General features: G+C 32.3%; 3 protein-coding genes across 3 annotated transcripts; 2 read left to right on the top strand and 1 right to left on the bottom strand.

Annotated features, from left to right (window-relative positions):
• The first annotated feature begins 1,476 nt into the window (after window positions 1–1,476).
• On the top strand, window positions 1,477–8,529 carry LOC125868128 (uncharacterized). The gene is made up of 6 exons (XM_049548729.1): window positions 1,477–1,645; window positions 4,341–4,441; window positions 5,219–5,296; window positions 5,388–5,459; window positions 7,292–7,389; window positions 7,458–8,529. Exons 1-6 carry the CDS (start codon window positions 1,622–1,624, stop codon window positions 8,018–8,020), a joined length of 936 nt encoding a protein of 311 aa, XP_049404686.1. The 5' UTR covers window positions 1,477–1,621; the 3' UTR covers window positions 8,021–8,529.
• Window positions 8,530–12,070: 3,541 nt separating this feature from the next.
• Window positions 12,071–12,832, top strand: LOC125868131 (uncharacterized). The gene has a single exon (XM_049548734.1). It carries the CDS (start codon window positions 12,087–12,089, stop codon window positions 12,711–12,713), a length of 627 nt encoding a protein of 208 aa, XP_049404691.1. The 5' UTR covers window positions 12,071–12,086; the 3' UTR covers window positions 12,714–12,832.
• A 2,181-nt stretch (window positions 12,833–15,013) lies between these two features.
• Window positions 15,014–17,755, bottom strand: LOC125868122 (UDP-glycosyltransferase 86A1-like). Its single transcript, XM_049548723.1, has 3 exons — window positions 17,683–17,755; window positions 16,103–16,654; window positions 15,014–16,035 (listed from the first exon to the last, which is right to left on the bottom strand). The coding sequence occupies exons 2-3, from the start codon at window positions 16,641–16,643 to the stop codon at window positions 15,110–15,112; spliced, it is 1,467 nt and encodes a 488-aa protein (XP_049404680.1). The 5' UTR covers window positions 16,644–16,654; window positions 17,683–17,755; the 3' UTR covers window positions 15,014–15,109.
• Between the last annotated feature and the right edge of the window lie 1,722 nt (window positions 17,756–19,477).

The raw sequence follows: 19,477 nt of genomic DNA, 5'->3' as shown, positions 1-19,477 counted from the left end.
TTTATTGTCAAACTTGGGTCAAATTATTAGATTTACTTGAAATTATTCATTACTACCAAGTCTCATTATACATCTATAAATATAATTCATTGTCCCTCTTTTATCTTCACAATTTATTCTTCTCCTTTTTGTTTGTGTGTCAAACATGACTAAAAATTCAGATGAATTGAAAAATGAAAAGAAAGCAAGAGACATAGCTGATTTGTTCAAAACAGCAAAAGAATTATCAATTTTATGTGGAATACTTGTTTCAATAATTATTCTTAATCCTGGAGAATTCATTCCTATTATGTGGCCAAATGAATTTGAGGCTAAGGGTATACTCACAAGGTACTTAGGTTTTTCAGAAGATGAAAGGCGTAAAAAGTTCGTTGAACATGAAACTTATCTGGCAGATAAATTGATTGATCGGAAACTAATTATTGAGGAAAAAGTGAGAAGAAGCGAGGAGAAGAAATCAAAATTTATGTTCAAACAATTATACGACAGAAATGTTAAAGTATCTGAACTTAAGCTTGATGCTAAGGAAATAAGAGGATTGTTAAAGTTGTCTGCTCTTACAAGAGTTCAACTTGATGAAAGGAAAAAACAATTTGATCAACAATCTCAAAATTTTCAGCCTGCATCGCTTTTCTGTAATTTTGATTCGACAACAAGGAATGATGTAGATCATAACGATTTTCAGGTTGTCGACACATCATTGAGTTTGTTGGTCGGAAGAGGTATTAAACGTGGACGAAATGAATGATCATATTATTATTTCTATTATTATCGCATATCATTTATTATATAATGCTATGTGAAAGCTATGTTATATTAGTGGTAAGAAATGTAATAGTGCTATTCGGTCATCCTAAATATATATGTAATATTTGGTGATCTATTAAATTAAATTACATTTCAATTATATTATATTTCTTTTCGCGTTATAGCATTCAATTTATTAGAAATTTATTTTTCCTAATTATATTTTAAATTTAAATACTCCTATTTTAAATGATTATTTAATGATAAAAATATTATTGAATATAGTTAATTTGCTAACATAAACAAGTAAAAAGAAGAATACATTCTTAATAAAAAAAAGCAAGTAATATGAAACGAAAAAAAAAAAACTAATGTTAATCACATATAACAAAGAATAAGTAATCGAATAATATGGTGATTAATTATATTGTTCTTTATAATATTAAAATTTATTTTTACTAATGATATGTGGTATTATATATATGATCACTAAATTTTTGTTATGGACAAAATTAAGAAAATTGTAAGGGTGTATTGTATATAAATTTTGTCTTTATTATATATTTATGCAACATATTATTTTCACCAATATTTCGATCACATGATAACAATTTATGAATTATGTCAACACTCCATTTGTTATGTGTGAGCTTTATATAATGACAAAAAAGTATATAATATATTTAAATATTATATTCATGTCCCAAATTTAGAAAAAACACAAAACAAAGTACATATTTTTCGAAATCCTCAAAAGTCTTTAGTCTCTCCTCTTTCGCAAAATTTTCTTCAAAATCAAGTGGAAAAAACTGAAAAAAAATCCAAGAAAATTTCAGGGTTTTACACCCTTTACGATTCTTGATCATTACCCACAATGAGTCTTACAGAATTCGCTATGGTGAGGAATTTATGTTCTATTTAATATTGAAGTGATTTTTTGTAAATTTTAGGTTTGGGTGATGATAAGTGTGAGATTTGATGTAATTCTTGAGTTTTATTTGCTTTGGATTTATAAATTGTTTGCCCAATTAGTTTAGAATGTACCCTTAGTTGATATATATATATATATATATTTTTGATAACCGAGAAATCCGTCTATGACCCGCCCTTTTTTGATATTTGGAACTTTGATTGAAGTTTTGTGCAAAAAAGGGTGTTTGGTATAGGGTTTATTGTTGGTTCATGGGGTGGGGGTTGAGTTACCTGTAAAGATTATGTTTTTGCTTAGTGTTTTGTAGCAATAGGCAGTAATTGGGATTTTATTTTGAGTGAAATAGGAGAAAAATGTTGTATAAGAAGAAATAAGTGAAAAAATGTTACAAGAGTAGCTCAATTTTGCTCAAGTATGGAACTTTTGACAGAAAGTTGTTGGACTATAGATTGTGATTGAAGAAGTTGGTTCGCAGGGAATGATTGACTAGTAAAAATATGTTTTTGCTTAGTATTTTTTTGCAATAAGCTGTGATTAGTAGTTTAATTTTGAGTAAAATTGGAGAAAGTTATTATGTGAGAAGAAATAAGTGGTAAAATGTTTCAAGAGTAGCTCAATTTTGCTCAAGTCTGAAGCTTTTGAATAAAGCGGGTGATTCATGAAGCCAACCCAATTAGTTTGGGATTAAATCATAGTTGAACATAGTTGATATTGGATTTCTGGAACTTCGATGAAAGTTTTTTCAGAAATGGGTTTATTGTTGATTCAGGTGGGTTGATTGATCTGTAAAAATATGTTCTTGTTTAGTATTTTGAAGCAATAGGAAGTGAGTGGTAGGTTAATTTTGAGTAAAATAGGAGAAAGTTGTTGTATAAGAAGAAATAACTGAAAAATGTTTAACGAGTAGCTCAATTTTGCTTAAGTCTAAAACTTTCGACAGGAAGTTGTTGGACTATATTTTGTGATTATTTGTAATCATTAGGTTTGGGTAATGATGCTTGATTCTTGTCCTTTAGCCACTCCTCTTACTAGTGGTACTAAGCTTCCCAAGTGTAAGTGTGAGATTTAAAGAACTTCTTGAATTTCTTTTGCTTTCAATTGGTTTGGAACGGACTTGTAGTTGATTATAGGTGATATTGGATTTTTGGAACTTCGATGGAAGTTTTTACAGAAATGGATGTTTGGTATAGGGGTTTTCTTCATAGTGGGTTGATTTACCTGTAAAGATTATGTTTTTGCTTAGTATTTTGTTGCAGCAGGCAGTAATAGTAGTTTCGTTTTGAGCAAAATCAGAGAAAGTTGTTGTATAACAAGAAATAAGTGAAAAAATGTTTCAAGAGTAGCTCAATTTTGCTGAAGTATGAAACTTTTGGCAGAAAGTTGTTGGTATCTATAGATTGTGATTTAAGAAGTTGGTTCACGGGGAATGATCACTAGTAAAAATATGTTTTTACTTTGTATTTTGTTGCAATAAGCCGTGATTGGTAGTTTAATTTTGAGTAAAATCAGGGAAAGTTGTCGTATGAGAAGAAACAAATGATAAAATGTTTCGAGAGTAACCCAATTTTACTGAAGTCTGAAACTTTTGACTTTTGATTTAAGAATCTAACTGGAACACACCTGCTTTGTATTTTTATTTTAATATTGAATTGATTATTTGTAGTCATTAAGTTTGGGTAATGATAAGTGTGAGATTTAAAGACCTTTTACAATTTTACAAATTATTTACCCTATTGAAAGGTTCGAATGAAGTGAATGTATCATAAAGCCAACCCAAATACTGTAAATATTGCTTGGAGAGCATTCTCAACCTTATAATCTGATTTTGGCGTACACATGTGTATATTATTCCTTTTTTTTGTCTAACAACCGTAATATCTATTGACCTTGTTTAGTTCAATAAATCAGGAAAAAGCTAATTAAATTGTTTAGTCGATTAGGACCTAATCATAAAGATTTAACACATACAATCAGTCATGTTCGGGTGATTTAGTTGATAGCCTTGCCTTGATCATTTGATACAACAACAACATACCTAGTGTACTCCCACGATTGGGGTTTGGGGAGGGTAGAGTGTACACATACCTTACCCTTACCTTGGGAGGTAGAGAGACCTTTCCGGTAGACCCTCGGCTCAAGGAAAAACAATTCAAGACAGATCAAAAAAGAAATGACCAAGTGGAGAAGCCATGGCAAAATACTACAGAGAGCATGACAAAGCAGTCTGAAAAAGGGAGCAGTAATTACAACAAAATACTACGACAATCGAAGTACAAGAAACAACAGATAGTAGCAAAAATCGAAGGACAAGAAACTACAAGTGTAATACTACGACTAACTAGTATGCAAGGAAAAACGAAACAACGTCAACTACCTACTAACCTTTTACCCTAATCCGTGTCCTCCATAACCTCATGTCCTCGGTAATTTGAAACTATGCCATGCCCTATCTAATCACCTCTCCCCATACTTCTTCAGCCTACCTCTACCTCTCTGATCATTTGATATTTGCGGTAAATCAATTTTGCTTGATAGTTAACAGTCTTTTACTTAAACAATCAGTGTACTTTCTTATGCCTTTATGCAATCTTTATCCTTCCAATGGTAAGTGTTGTTCTGGCTGGCTTGATTTTCTATTGACCCTTACATCGTATTAATGCAGGTAGAGGAACTGGCCTTTCTTATCAAAGATAATCTTCCTTGCAAGCATCTTATCCTATCTATGGAGGAGACCCTAATCAATTTCCTTCTCGAGGATACCAGGTATTTTAGTGTGAAGAGTTAATCAGACCGGAGGTTATGAAGATGCAGACTTATAGTTGCCTGTGTTAATAGCAAACAATTTAACTTTTAGTTGTTTCCAGAGAACATGTACTTCATGACATCATCAAGCAGCAAGAAATAACCATTTGTCATAATTTGTTTGTTTGCTTTTTTACTTTTGCTTTCCTCTTTGTGTCATACAATTGTGCCTCCATCTCCCTCAAGTTATTTTTTTACACTTGTCATAGTTCGTTATCTGATGTCCACAAGCCTTGACAATATTATAAGTTGCCATTTTCCATCACAGCTTCAGCCTGTGTGGGTTCAAACTCTGTTAGTTAACTTATACTAGTTCATTTTCATCATATACCTGCAAACACTATCTGCGCCTCATTTATCGTGAAATTATCCCAATTGTTCTTGACATCTATCACTTGTAAAACTAAATCCCTCTTTTAAAAAAATGTACTTGTCAATGTTTTTTTTTTTTTTTTTTTTCTGAGGGTCCTTCGGAAACAGCCTCTCTACCTCCACGAGGTAGTGGTAAGGTCTGCGTACACTCTACCCTCCCTAGACCCCACTTAGTGGGATTTCACTGGGTATGTTGTTGTACTTGTCAATGTTTTTTAACATTTTGTATTTATCAATTGATTCAAAGGAGGAGGATAACAATGATATTCTGTGGATTTGACTAGAAATACCTTTTTCTCATTATACAATGTGTGGATGCTATTTTCCTGAGGGTACCAATCATAATAATCTAGTACTTTTATGCAGTTCTGATGGAATCTTGGAGCTTGAACCAACGAATCCATATAACCGCCTCCTCTTACATCGTCTTGCTGATATTTTTGGGTAATTGCACTCAGAAATGTTGATTTCTTTATATGATAGTGTACTTTGCTCTTTGAGCTATTGACAAGTGTAAACTGTCTTATTCTGGCAGGTTTTCTCATCAATCGGTTGGTGAAGGGGAAGAACGGCACTTGGTCTTGGAGCGTTGCTCAGATACATCAATGTATGTAAAAAGAAAATTGCCTGTCCTAAACTCATTTGAATGTTTATATCGCAGTTCTATAACCTTTCTGAGCACATCTTAATTTGAAATCCATGAGTGTATATATATATATATATATATATATATATATATATATATATTCTGCCAGAGCATCTGTAGTGTCATGTTTGGTTGTTTGTGCAAATGTTGATATAATAGACCTTTTAGGTGAACATCGTTGCCTACAACATTATGCTGTGAGAGTTGCTAGGGCTGATTTTAAGCTACTCCCTCCGTCCCAATTTAAGTGTCTTGGTTTGACTGGACACCGAGTTAAAGAAATAAAGGAAGATTTTTGAATCTCGTGGTCTTCAATTTAAGACGTGTATAGTCCTTTAAAACTTGTGGTCTTAAACTTGCCATGCTGAAAATCTATGTTACTCGGACTCTAGTTTGACTTGACACCGAGTTAAAGAAATAAAGGAAGACTCTTGAATCTCGTGGTCTTCAATTAAAGACATGTATAGTCCTTTAAAACCTGTGGTCTTTAACTTGCCATGTAAAATGTTGGAATTGGAAAACTTGTTGAAAATCTATGTTGCCCGAACTCTTCAAAAATGTCAACAGGTGCATGTCGGATTCTCCATAACTAGTGTCTCTTTGGAGAATCCGATACGGGTGCGGCATCGAAAGTGGAGTCCGCACAACTAAGCTGAAAATAGAAAAAAAGCACTCTTTTTGGGACTTACCAAAAAGGAAAGTAAGACAACGGAGGGATTAATTCTTTGGTTGAAAGACAACAAGGGAAGAGAGATCTTTGGGAGTAGTACTTGTATTGATTCCTGGATACACTTTTTGGAATCATAGCCTTGTTTAAGGATCATTCAGGTGCTATCTGGCGCATCATAGGTGCAGGTGTGCAGCAATTTGTGTGTGCTTATATCTTGCAAGCTCGAAACATTTCTTTTAAGTCTTTGCTTATATACCTAGTTTTGTGGCTGAACAATTCACACTTGCTGTGAATATTTTTATTTCATGAGTAGCTAAAATTCATACTTCAGGATATCAACCACAGAACAAACTCTGTTAGGATTGTTGGAGCAAAAAGTAACAGTAGTTTCATATCCTCTAAAGCGGGATTTTAGATTAGATTCTATTCTTTATGATTCTTCCATAGTTTGATTTTGTCCTTGTCTTTTAATTAGAGGTAGAATTTTAATTTTCACCGGAGTTTAGCTATTTCAGTATTCCTTTTTCTTAACAGAACCCCTTACTCTGTTGTCATTGATTAATACTAATACTTTACGAATTAATCTCCTTATTTCCCTGTCAATTTCTATTTTTTGAGATGGATATTTCCCTGATAATTTCTCCCTTCTCTCGTTCTGGTTCTTCATCAATCCATCTTCAAGACTCGTCTAGTCTTCGTTATTGGTAGAAATTGGAATAGTAAAAAATGCATCTCCCAGACTTGAAACCTTCCGATGGACCCATGCAGTCACTTTCCTTATTTGGAGTACCCATTCCAAGATTGTCTCTGCCTCTCCGGAGGACCCACACCCGCTGATTACATGCGCAAAATCTCCAATACTCTTATAGCCTCTCGACTTCAGCTGTGGAAACATAATATAAACCATCTCAAGGCCCAAGAATAGCAACTTTCACACCACTGCATCCATATAATATCTCATCTTGTTGGTCAGTAGGATGGACGAATCAAATACAACCTTCTTGCATTTAGCCTTTTCCCCTTCTTAAGTGACATGACGTGCTTGAAGTTTTGAACTCTAAGTGATAAAGTTTGTCATTGTTAGTTCATTGTCTTCTAACATTTTTGGGAACTCAATTTGCAGACCTTCCATTCTCATTAGTGATCTCCTTTGGCAGTATGACGAACTCCAGTCTCCAAGGACTGTAGATGTGATATATAGAAGAAAAGAAAGTTCAGAAGGTATTGTTTTGAATGTGACAGACACTTAACTGGTAAGCAACAAAATAAGCATTGTTGTTGCTTTTCAGGGTCAAAGGTAGAAGACACACCAACACCAATCATTAACCTTTCGCTTGAGGAGAGGGAAGAAGCTTATATGGCTGCCCGAAAACGGATTTTTTCTGTTGATCAAGGTGAGACAAGACAATGTATGAAGGATAGACCTCAAAAAGATCCTACGGTTGCTCGTCGTATGATTGCACATGCACTTGGCCAAAGAACCAGGCCAGCTAACCTAGAGATCCACCATGCAAATACTGAGCAATGTGAAGAACAATCCAAGGATGTAAATATCCAGCATAAGGAAGAACGACTGACAAATTTGGGCAAGCAGACTTGTACAGAGGTTAAAACTCCCCCTACAAAATATCCAGGTTCAGGTGGTAAGCCCAAAAGCAACAAATCAAATGGCAGTAGATCACCGCATATGAACAAGAGTACACCTAAAAACACTGATGGGACAGGTTCATCGACACCAGTGAAAAAGGACGTGAAGGTTCATAAAGATAGTATTCGCGAAGAACATATTGGTGCTGCTAAGAGAATATTTGCCAATGCTCTAGGATTTGCAAGAGAAGGGAATCTGAAATAAGGAACATAATATATTCTTCTTGAAATGCTTGAAGAGTAGCCCAGCCACACATAACCATTGAAGTAAACAAATGATCCCGAGCACTTTATGATTCTCTTGTGAAATCTGTGCCCACGAGGAAACTGAACGGTGGTAATTTTGTGCCAGCCCGTTGATAGCTGCATCGTATACGTACAGCAAGGAACTGTTGGAGTATAGAATTGAAAGCTACTGAATCCAAGTTATCGACAAGCTTAAGGTCGTAAAGTTTGTCACATTGGCCTAGTCTGTCTGCATCATCCTCTGTAGCACAGATTTTCTCTTCAAGGGAACTTGCCAGCGACCATATTCGCCATTTTCTTTGGCTTTTTTCACTATGAATTATGATCTACAACTTCATTTTAGTTTAATAGAATTTGAACTTGGCTGTTATGCCATGGAATTGCAAGTTGTTAATAGTGAACTAGTAATATTGTCTATAGATTACAGTGACACTCTTGAAATTTGGATTTATGAATGAGTTTAAGAGTTTGGCTTGGATTGTAATTCTTGTAGATGCCATGAAACCACTGTTTATTGTTCCTCTTCACTTTCAAGTAGATATAGAGAAGTATAGTCATTGTTCGGTACATGAAACATCTTGTGTTCACAGGGTCCTTCTGTGGAAAGGCTGCACCCCAAAGAGGTGCGATATAGAGAACTTATCTGGTGCAAGCATTAATGGCTATTTTTACGACTCAAACACGTGATCTATAGGTCAAACGAAAGACAACTTTACTTCATATACATTTATTCACCTAAATAGCTATTGCTAATGACCATTAATTAACATTTTCATTCTTGTTGAACTTGCCCATGTTTAAAGCAAGAAATAAATTATAATCATTAAATTTTCACATGTTTTAGTTGGTTTAAAAGTCTATTGATTTGATAAGCATCTGTCCTTCTTTGATTGCAAAAAAACAAAAAAACAATTTACATTATAATAGTATTATATTCAATATAGTCTTAGAAAGGATATGATATACACAAACATTTTCTCTATCTTCAGGTTATTTCCGATAGAATCATTTCTCCGAACAGGTTTCCATCAACTAAATTGAAAATTAATATAAATCAGAGGCTGCTACTAATAATTAACTTGTCTTCACATTTTATTTTATTTTAAAATAACAATAGGATACTATATAAATTATTTGTACACAATATTGAACACATTTTAATGAACAATGACCTAATATACTTAAATTTATATCTTTCACATTGTTTTACCAACAACTCTCACCCACATATATTTTAATTTTTGCCCTCATTATAGACCAATGCACTATCCATTGTTCAAAAAATTATGGCTGGTAACCAAAGTCATGGTGTGTGAAAACATAATTAGCATTATGTCTCCCCCCCCTCCCCCCCCCAACCCCCCTCCCTCTAGAAAAAAAAACCCTATACGCAAAATCAGAGATAATTAGATCATAATACATATATGGTATGCTAGGTGAAGTATGTGTATATATATATATATATATATGATATTTCAAATCTTTTAAAATATTTGGTAATATATATATATATATGATATTTCAAATCTTTTAAAATATTTGGTAATATAATATTGTGATTAGATATGCTTTTTGGATCCTCAAAGACTAATCCTAACACAAATTTCCTTAAATTATCATTCAAAAATAAAATATGAATTATTTTCTAAAAATTAAAATTTTCAAAATATTGAATAAAAAATTAAATCTATACGCCACTCTAGTATTAAAGTTTTACTACTATTATTTAATGGCGTGGATAAATAGAACACCACAAGGTTTAATGTGGTCTATAATTAAAGTTTTTGGCAGATAAACATACTTATCTTGCAATTAATGTTGTACAACTAAAATGTATCGTGGAATTGTACGCATTCCTTCATTTTAATTAAAAAAAAACTTGGATGTAAACCTCGTAAATGAATTCACCTTTAATAAAGAGCATTTTATCCTTCGAAATAAAATTTATCAATGTGAATTAAACTTTTCGACAGAAAGTAATTTAGTTGAATTATAAAAAGATAGTTTTACTTTCAAAATGAAACCTTTTTTTGTGCAAATCTGAATTAGTCTGATTATAAAATAAATATCAAACATCGAATAAAAATAATTCCCTAAAAATGTTTTTTTCTATTAACTAAACAATGATTGGTGGCCCAAAAAAGAGAGTTGGATTTTATCAATTTGCATATGTACTTATGAAAATTGTCTTCTGAATATGGTTATCTCAGTAGGGCAAGATATTTAAATAAGTCATAATTAATTTGTCACGTTTCATTGACCATCTTTATTCTTATCAATATAATGCTTACCTAATATTTCTTTTGTCTCAAATTATCTGTCGTAATGTCTAAAAAAAAATTATCTCAAAATATTTTGTTATTTTAAAAGATCAAAGACAAAATTGATTATTTTTAAATTCCTCACTTTATCCTTAGTAGTATTTGTTCTTGATTATTATAAACACCAGACTAATAAAAATATTTAATGAATAGTGATATATCTTAAGGCATACTATATAAGAGTAAAATAAAAAAAAAAAATCCTTTTAATTAATATTCTCTTAAAGGACGTGTAAAAGAGAAACACAATATACAATTTATAATGAAGGAAGTAATATTAGATAATGTCAACGTAGTCTTGGGAGGATGAATCTACTTGTTCACTTTTCTAGTCACATTATAATTAGTTTTGAGGAAAAAAATTACATTTTAATTACTTGTTTAAATTTGGGATTAATGAAAATAAATGAGATTATGAGGAAAAAAATATTGGTAGTTGAACTAAATATAAGTTGACTTGGAGTTTGTGTTCCCATTACACATTTTTAACACCAAACAAGACCTTATCAAATTAATTATTGTCACATTCCCTTTTAACAAAGAAAAAATAAAACTTTGAAGTGTCATAAAATAAAGAAAATTAATCCATTTGGGTACATGAAGTGATACTTTTTTTTATACTTTAATACAATAGCAAAAGTTAAAACAAGAAATGTGAATTTTCTTAATAGACCTAACTAATTCAATTTTGTATTACATAGGATTTATTATATTAAAGGTGAATATGCTTTTTTATTAAAGATTTCTCGAACCTGAAATTTCTGGCTTTGATTAAAAATGAAGAAATCTTATCCCTCTCGAAAATTTAATAATAGCTAATTAGTTGCTTATTGAAAGTCAATCACTACTAGGTCAACTTCTTTTGAGGTTGAATTCTTGTGATAGCACTTAATTTCCTAAATACTAAATACATTGTTTAGTTGTCAAATTCACAAAGGGTCGCGATGGAGAAAAATATATTTTTTTATTTTTAACTATATATTTTAAATTCGAACTTCTTAACTTTCAGAACGAGTCGCCAGAAGATAATATAAACATTTATTACAAGTAAGTATATAAATTTCGACTATTGACTATGAATATAATAAGTACATGAAACAAATATAATTAATTGGATAGAGGATATTAAATTTGAGTATATACTATAACACTATATATAAACATCATGATAATAAGACTATTGACTTTCGAACTATTTGATTTTCTATCACATTAATCCCATTATATTGCCTCTACCCCACCCTAAAGGGCAAATTAAATTATTAATATATCATATGGTATCACTCCAATAATTAAATTCACCCTCAACTACACGTCTCAAGTTCGAACTCTAATTGAATATAGAATCATCTTTGTTGGAGAGCGTTTTTACAACTCCCCAAACAATGTAGAACTTCCCAACACACATCCAAATTTAAGATCGAATTCTAACGCGGATACAAATCACCGGACGAAAAACCAAAAAATGATTTAATTTATGTACAAAAATTATATATACATTACTTGATATACATGTGACAAAGAGATATTCAAAGCCACCAGTATTGACCTATTCTCAAAGTCAACTCCTCCTCTCTCCCTATATATAAACAAACTAAAAAGCCCTAATTTCAAAAAACATAAAATCATTATTCCAACAACTCTTTGTCTCATTTTCTTCCTTTCATTCAACATCCAAAAATAAAAATAAAATAAAAATAAAAAATGGGAAAGACAATATTTTCATCTTGTTGCTACTTCATATGTCCTTCAAGATCATCAATGGTTAACCTAATATTTCACGATGGATCGAAGAGGGTGGTCACCGGAAAAAGGCTAGCCGGAGAGATAATGTTCGAGTTCCCAGACTGCATGGTTTGTCATGCAGACTCATTCTACATCGGAAACCCTATTCCTTCCTTAAACATAGATGATAAGCTCAAAAATGGCGATACGTACTTCATTCTCCCTCTAGATTATTTTCCATCGTGCAACATGCTCTCAGCTTCAACTCTAGCTACCCTGGGCTCAAACCCTAGACGGACTCCAGTCAACTTCAAGAACCCCATTTTTCAATACATAAAGGCGGAAAATGGTAGGGTTTTGATAAAAGTGTCACAAGAGTTCATAATAAAGCTACTTACAAGAGGAAATGAAGATCAAGAAAATATTATTACAAGTCCTAGTGATGGTAAGTTTTTATGTAATACACCAGAATTAAAGAAACAATATGAACAATTAGTTGGTACAAAAGGGCAAATTTGGTCACCTAAACTAGAGACTATTTCTGAATATAAAATTAGGTATTCTCCTTGTAGGTTTATAGGGTTTGAATGGAAGCAAAAAGAATAATGAAAACTAATTTTCAATTTTTGTGTATAGTTTAGTTTAGTTTCTTTTGAAGTGAATTGAAGGAAGAAATTAATTGTAGTTAATCTATTGTATGTAGCAATTATATTGTATCTAAATGTACATAAATATATATATATATATGATGTTACCAACTACTAATTTTCAACAAGTATTTTATGGTAAAGGTAAACAATAATTGAATAATGAAAGATTTAAAATTTGAATTTAATTTAGTGCAAATTAAATTATTGAATTCATTTTGGTTTAATTAATTATCTGATATTCGAAATCGGCCAAACAAATTTGGGGCCGCACTCATGTAAGATTCATTTAAGGGGAAGCTACTTTCTACCGGTGGCTTCTTCATTAAATGTTACCGATTTGAGTTCAAGATCTTTAATTAAAGGTGGAGCAATCAAAACTTATTTTTGTGAAACTTTAATATTGTTAAATAATTGGTGATGGTGAAATGGTAAACACGCGAGATTCAAACTCTTGTACTAATAAAGAGCACAAATATTTGAATCCTTGAGTATTCCCTAATAAGAGAGCTTAGATTGGATCGGTATGACTCTTATGGTTGGATGTCGGTCCAGCCTAGTATGAAATTCCATATCCAGTAACCCATCCTATACAAAGGGCATTAAAAGACTTTTAACTTTTGCGGTGGAGTGGTAATTAAGTTGAGATTCTGTAAGTAACTCAGTTAGTGCTTAGGCTTGGAAGAAGGCCAAGTATAAATACTTTTTGCAAACCAAGAATAATTAGGATTACCAAATGAAATTTTGTTCTTCATCATAAATCAGAGGTATCGAGTTTAAGCCTGAGTATGAAACTTTTCACCTGTCCTTTATATTATCACTGTATTATTTGGTTGTTGGCTTTGTGTTATTGATGTTGATTGTTTTAAGGTGCTTGTTGTTACTTGACGAGGCACATAGTTTGAGGCACTCTATACATTCGGGTTCAACAAAGATGTATCAAGATGCCAATACCTGACTTTTATGACCAAATTGAAACATCTACTTTCTTAAAGTTTAACGATCGATGAAAGACCTCAACAAGTTTTGTACGAAAATCGCAAAAATCCATCCAAACGTTCAATTTAATTAGAAGACAATACTTGAGCCATAACATTCGTTGTTCTTACAACACAATGATCGAACAATTTATAGTGTATACTTGGTATTTCAAGTTCAAACGTGCCTAAAGCGAGAAAAATCAAATTTACCGATTTTCATCTGCTATTGTCCATGGATTTTTGGTGATACGTGATCCCTACTTGTTTTTGGCTAAAATTTTAAATGGACGTCCATTACAGCCTTATAAATGATGTGAGTTGGTTCACAGGGCAAAACAAATGCATATTCAAGTTCAAACGAGCCCCAATGTGGGAAAGACCAGATGTACAAATGTACCAATTTTCATGTGCTATAGTCCATAGATTTTTGGTGATATGTGATCCTGACTTGTTTTTGACCGAAATTTTTCTTGGACGTCCATTACAACCTTATTAATGGCATGAGTTGGACCCGAGGGGCAAACATATGCATTTTCAAGTTTAAACGAGCCCAATGCGGGAAAAACCAAAGTTACTGATTTTCATGTGCTATAATTCATGGATTTTTGGTGATACGTGATCTCGACTTGTTTTTGGCCGAAACTTTTCATGAACATCCGTTACAACCTTATTAATGGTGTGAGTTGGTCTCGAGGGGCAAACAGACGCATTTTCAAATTCAAAGTTTGTTAGGAAATGCGAAAATATGTCTTAAAAATGGTCTGATTATACGCAACACTTCCTCAAATTATTACGGAGGTCCTCATAATGTTTTTTCAGAATTTGTTTTGGGTTTTCTAAAGCGCCAGATCCATTGACTAATACCCACGAAAAACCAAGAAAGTCGGCTAATTTCTAAAAGTTGGCTCGTAAATGCGAAAATATGCTTTAAAATGGTGGGACTATACACAATGCTTCCCCAAATTATTATGGAGTTCCTCATAAAGTTTTTTTCAGAATTTTTTTTGGGTTTTCTAAGGCGCCAGATCATGGACATTACACACGAAAAAAATAAGGAAGTTGTGTAATTTCTTAAAGTTTGCTCGTAAATGTGAAATATATGCCTAAAAAATGGTGTAACTATACGTAATGCTTCCCCCACTCATTACAGAGGTCCTAATGAAGTTTTTTCAAAAAAAAATTTTGGGTGCTCCCAAGGCGCCAGATCGAATGGACTAATACACACGAAAAACCAAGAAAGTCGACTAATTTCTAAAATTTGGCTCGTAAATGCGAAAATATGCCTTTAAAAAAGGTGTGACCATATGTAATGTTCCTCCAACTCATTATGGAGATGCATTTTATTCCAATACAGATATTTCTTCTAGTTATCATACTAAATAAAGCTTGTCTTGTTACTCTTGCTTTTCTGCTGAATTTTGGACTTGATGTCACAGATTAATTGTTTGTAGTTTCTTCCTGAAGATCCGTTTTCGGATAATGCATCTTCGAGGTTCTTCCTCGTTTCCTCTAGATTGATCCTTAACTTATTGGCTTCAGTGATGAAACAGTCTATTTTCTGTGCAATTTCCTGTTTTTTGAGGATTCTTCCACTGCTAAGATCAAAACCAACCTTCCACTCACTGACCACCAGTTTTCTGTTTGTAAATTGATCAGTGAATATAGGAAAACACAACATTGGAACTTTGCACCAACTACTCTCCAAAACTGAATTCCACCCGCAATGTGTCAAGAATCCTCCGATAGCTGGATGTGAAATTACATCAATTTGGCTACACCATGACACCACTAATCCTCTGTCTTTTACGTCGTCTTCAAATCTTGGTGGCAAAAGATTACTTTCTAATGACCATGTGATGTCGGGACGAACCACCCAAATAAAGCTAACTCTGCTAAGTAGAAGTCCATGAGCCATTTCAACAATATCTTGTCTACTAATGTTTGCAAGACTCCCAAATGAAATGTACATAACTGAACCTTTTGTTTTACCATTTAGCCACCGTGTGGGGTCTGATTCTATCCATAGGTTCGTTGGAATGGTGCTTTTGGTGAAGCCATTTGGGAAAATTGGTCCTAGTGCATAGAATGGCTTCTTCTCTTGTAGAGCTGCTATTGTTGAGGACTCTAGCTCTTGTACTGTGTTGCAAATGATCATGTCCGCTTTCCCTGCATCTTCAAGTGACTTGAATATGTATCGGTGCATTGTATCCCATGGCTCGGAATCTTGAATGTATGAAGGAAGATCTCCTAGTTCAATAGCTTGAACGCCTGGTATGTAATCTATCGTGTCCTCACGATTATCTGTTAAACAGTTCAAAATTTTAATACATTATCAGTACAATGCAACTTGCTATAGCTAAAATGTTACCTTGGGAACCAAAGTGACCATTTATTTTTAAGAGATCCATATGATAGTAACTTGTGAATGCCAGAGCTGCTTCTGTAAAGAATGATATGTTAACAAGATCATATTTCTTCGCGATTGCTGATGGCCAGACAAAGAAAGTATCCGCAATTAAGCAGGAAACTGGAGGATTCTGGTTATTAGAATTGACAAGATTTCCAATTAGATCATCCACATGTGTTGAGAAAACATGGAACAACCCTTCCATGAACTGATCATGGTTTCCCATTCTATCGAAATTCAGTGGGAAACCATCACTTATTGTTGTGTATCGTATGTCAAGGCCAGACTTCTGTGCCTCGGAGAAAATGTTGTAATCCGATGAGTTTTCAGAGATTGATTGAGCTTTCATCAACCTCTGATGAGTTAAATGTGTATTGACAAAAGTTATGGTGAGACCTTTTGATGCAAGCTTTATTGCAAGATTGATGAATTGTACAATGTGGCCTTGTAGTGGTGCTGGTATCATTATGGCATGAGGTTTGATGTTTTCTTCTGGTTCCATTTTTTTGGTGCCTGTAGTAATGGGAAACAGTTAGTGACACGTTTTACACTATCGGTGAATTTTAACTCGTGACAGCAAGCAATGACGTACACAGAATTCTTCATAAGCAGTGTCAGTCTATTATCACAACTCGGATTGTATGTGGCTTGGATTTTAGCTTTAGAAGTTCTGAACCTTCAACTTTTTTTGTCACAATTTAGTGTTTCATTTACATAATTCATATTTATGAACATTGTTACTCGAGTCGAGGGTTTAACAGAAACGATCTTTCCACCCTTATAAGCATAGAACTTAATTCCATGACATAAGAACCCAACATGGTCAGCAACTTCATTCAAATGATTTATTTGGCTTCTGGGATATTGTAAGTTTTCAAAGGTAAAAACCAATAACTACAGAAAACTAAGCTAGTGTTTGGCCGTAGATTTCATCAATATCTGTTTGGCCATTAAATTTGATCAGATTTTCTTTAAATGTTTCAAGTTTCAGCTTTTAGACTTCCACTCACAAAACATCAATTTTTTTTTCATATCTGTCCAAACACAACTTCAAAACTCTTCAAGTTTCAACTTCAAAATCTATGGCCAAACAGGAGCATAATGCTAACAACTAGTCAAACATATCTTTAAAAATAAATTTTTAAAAAGTAGTCCTAAAATTTATGGCTAAACACTAACTTAACATGAAAAAGTAGGAAGCCAATCAAGATTTGACATGTTAAGTTTTCCTAATTTCTCCTCCAACTAACTGCTAGATCTCATGTGTTTTGTTTATTAACGATGTTGCTCGGACTCTTTAAAAATACTAACAGATATGTATCAAATCCTCCAAATAATGCATTTTTAGAGGATCAACACGAGTTCGACAAACCTCCCAAAAAAAATAAATAAACAAACAACAACAACATTGTAGTCTCAAATAAATTGAAGTCAGCTACATGAATCTTCACCGATCCATATCGTTCTATTTAAGCTCATCTCAATCTAATATTACACAAAAAAATTATATACATACAAGTTCAAGAAGTTTCAAAGCTCACCTCTATGTTCTTTTCAGATACAGAAATGATAGTTTCTCAAGCAAATTTTTGAATGGCTTATAGTTGATGTAATAATTGAAAAGGCTAGAAGGTTATGTTGGCTTTTATCTAAAAAGAAAAGCCACAGACCTCCTTTTTTCAGAATAAAAAAGTAGCCACTTGTGATTCTTTTGTTCTTTGAAAAAGAGAGCAAATTGGTTAAAGTCTTCCTAAACTATTTACAATCTTTATCTTGAGTTTCATATCTAAATTATAATTTCTTTTAAATGAAATATGTGATAGAATACGTAGCAAAATATTTGAGAAAGATGCTGAGAGATGAAAAAAATCTTTAAAATAAATTCACGAGACACAATAATAAAAGAATTTTAGCTCGTTTAATAATAAAAAAAGAAAATCATATGTATCGTTCTTAGAAAGAACTTTTCAAAAAAGCTTTTAAATTTAAAGCGTGATATTCATGTAGCACATCATATTCCTCCACAAATATTTTAACATGGTAGTTTAATGGATTTTGCAAAATAATGATAAATTATGAGGATTTTAACCTATTCAATGACTTTTTATTTTATTTAAGTATAGGAATCTACTCTAATAAAAAAAGAAAAAAATACATAGAAATATATTTTTTAAGTATATTTTTATTTGGATGCACATACATGGGTTCCTGGGAGAACCATGTGGCTGGTCATGTGTAAACCACAAAATGTTGAGTTTATCTGCAATCCAATCTCCCTGTTTTATTTAGTTTTTTATATTTGAAAGAACTGATAAACTACTGGCTATTTGTAATTCAGAATTGCTCATTTGATTAATTTAAATTATATTATATAAAATTTATAAAAAAATGTTATATTAATAAAAAAAATTTAAAAAAATTGAATATGAGACATTTAATTTAGTGGAAGAATTTCATTTTTTTTCACCTTATACTAACTAATTATAATTAAGCACTTGTTATTAATTTTTTTTAAAAAAATTCACTTGGTATGTGGACTCCATATTAGAGCCTCGAATCTCATTGCAAGTCGGTCTATTTTTCTTTTTGATCTAGTATCTGAAATTCATTTTAAAATTCAATTAATTTAAATTTATGTCACGATAAGAAATCAAAACGAATAGAAAAATATTAGACATGAAGAAGATATAAAAAGACAAGAAAAGTGTAGAAGTCCTTGCATCTTGTTATTTGATTAATAGAATGCCTTCATCTTTTATTCAGAATCAAGGTCCCTATTCCATACTATTTCCTCACTTGCAGCTTTACTCTATTCCCCCTTGTGTCTTTGGGAGCACATGGTTTGTTCATAACTTAGCCCTTCGTGCTCTCAAATGTGTCTTTCTTAATTACTTTCGAATTCAAAAAGGATATCGTTGTGTATTATTATATACTAATTAATGTGTGTTATAACAAATAGTTTATGATAATTCAATCGAAAAACATAAACACTAATAATTCAAATAGAAAACTCATACAACAATGATAATTGAGATGTATTTAAACCATTATCTCATTTATATTTATCAAAGCTCTAAATTTTGGATCTAATTGGTCCATATTAAACTATCATTTTTTGTAAAGATTATGGTGTTCAGGTCCGTTATTATGTACTTCGACTAATTCTATGAAATATTTATAACTTTCCATCAACAACACTAAGATAGATGAAAAGAATTCTCTAATATTTTTTATATTCGTTAAATTTTAAAGGTGACACATAAAAATTTTCAACCACTTCATTAACTGCTAGACTAGATTGACACTTCTCCTCTCTATTGAGTCATTTTGTAGCCA

Source organism: Solanum stenotomum, chromosome 6 (genome assembly GCF_019186545.1).
Source record: "Solanum stenotomum isolate F172 chromosome 6, ASM1918654v1, whole genome shotgun sequence".
In the NCBI taxonomy this organism is placed as follows: Eukaryota; Viridiplantae; Streptophyta; class Magnoliopsida; order Solanales; family Solanaceae; genus Solanum; species Solanum stenotomum.
This window is presented reverse-complemented; position numbering and strand designations above follow the sequence as displayed.

Coding starts and splice junctions, on each gene's coding strand:
- LOC125868128 (XM_049548729.1), top strand. CDS start 1,622: ATGAGTCTTACAGAATTCGCTATG. Junction 5,297..5,387: donor CGTCTTGCTGATATTTTTGG/GTAATTGCACTC, acceptor TTATTCTGGCAG/GTTTTCTCATCAATCGGTTG. Junction 7,390..7,457: donor AAGAAAAGAAAGTTCAGAAG/GTATTGTTTTGA, acceptor GTTGCTTTTCAG/GGTCAAAGGTAGAAGACACA.
- LOC125868131 (XM_049548734.1), top strand. CDS start 12,087: ATGGGAAAGACAATATTTTCATCTTGTTGCTACTTCATATGTCCTTCA.
- LOC125868122 (XM_049548723.1), bottom strand. CDS start 16,643: ATGGAACCAGAAGAAAACATCAAACCTCATGCCATAATGATACCAGCA. Junction 16,036..16,102: donor TGGTCACTTTGGTTCCCAAG/GTAACATTTTAG, acceptor ACTGTTTAACAG/ATAATCGTGAGGACACGATA.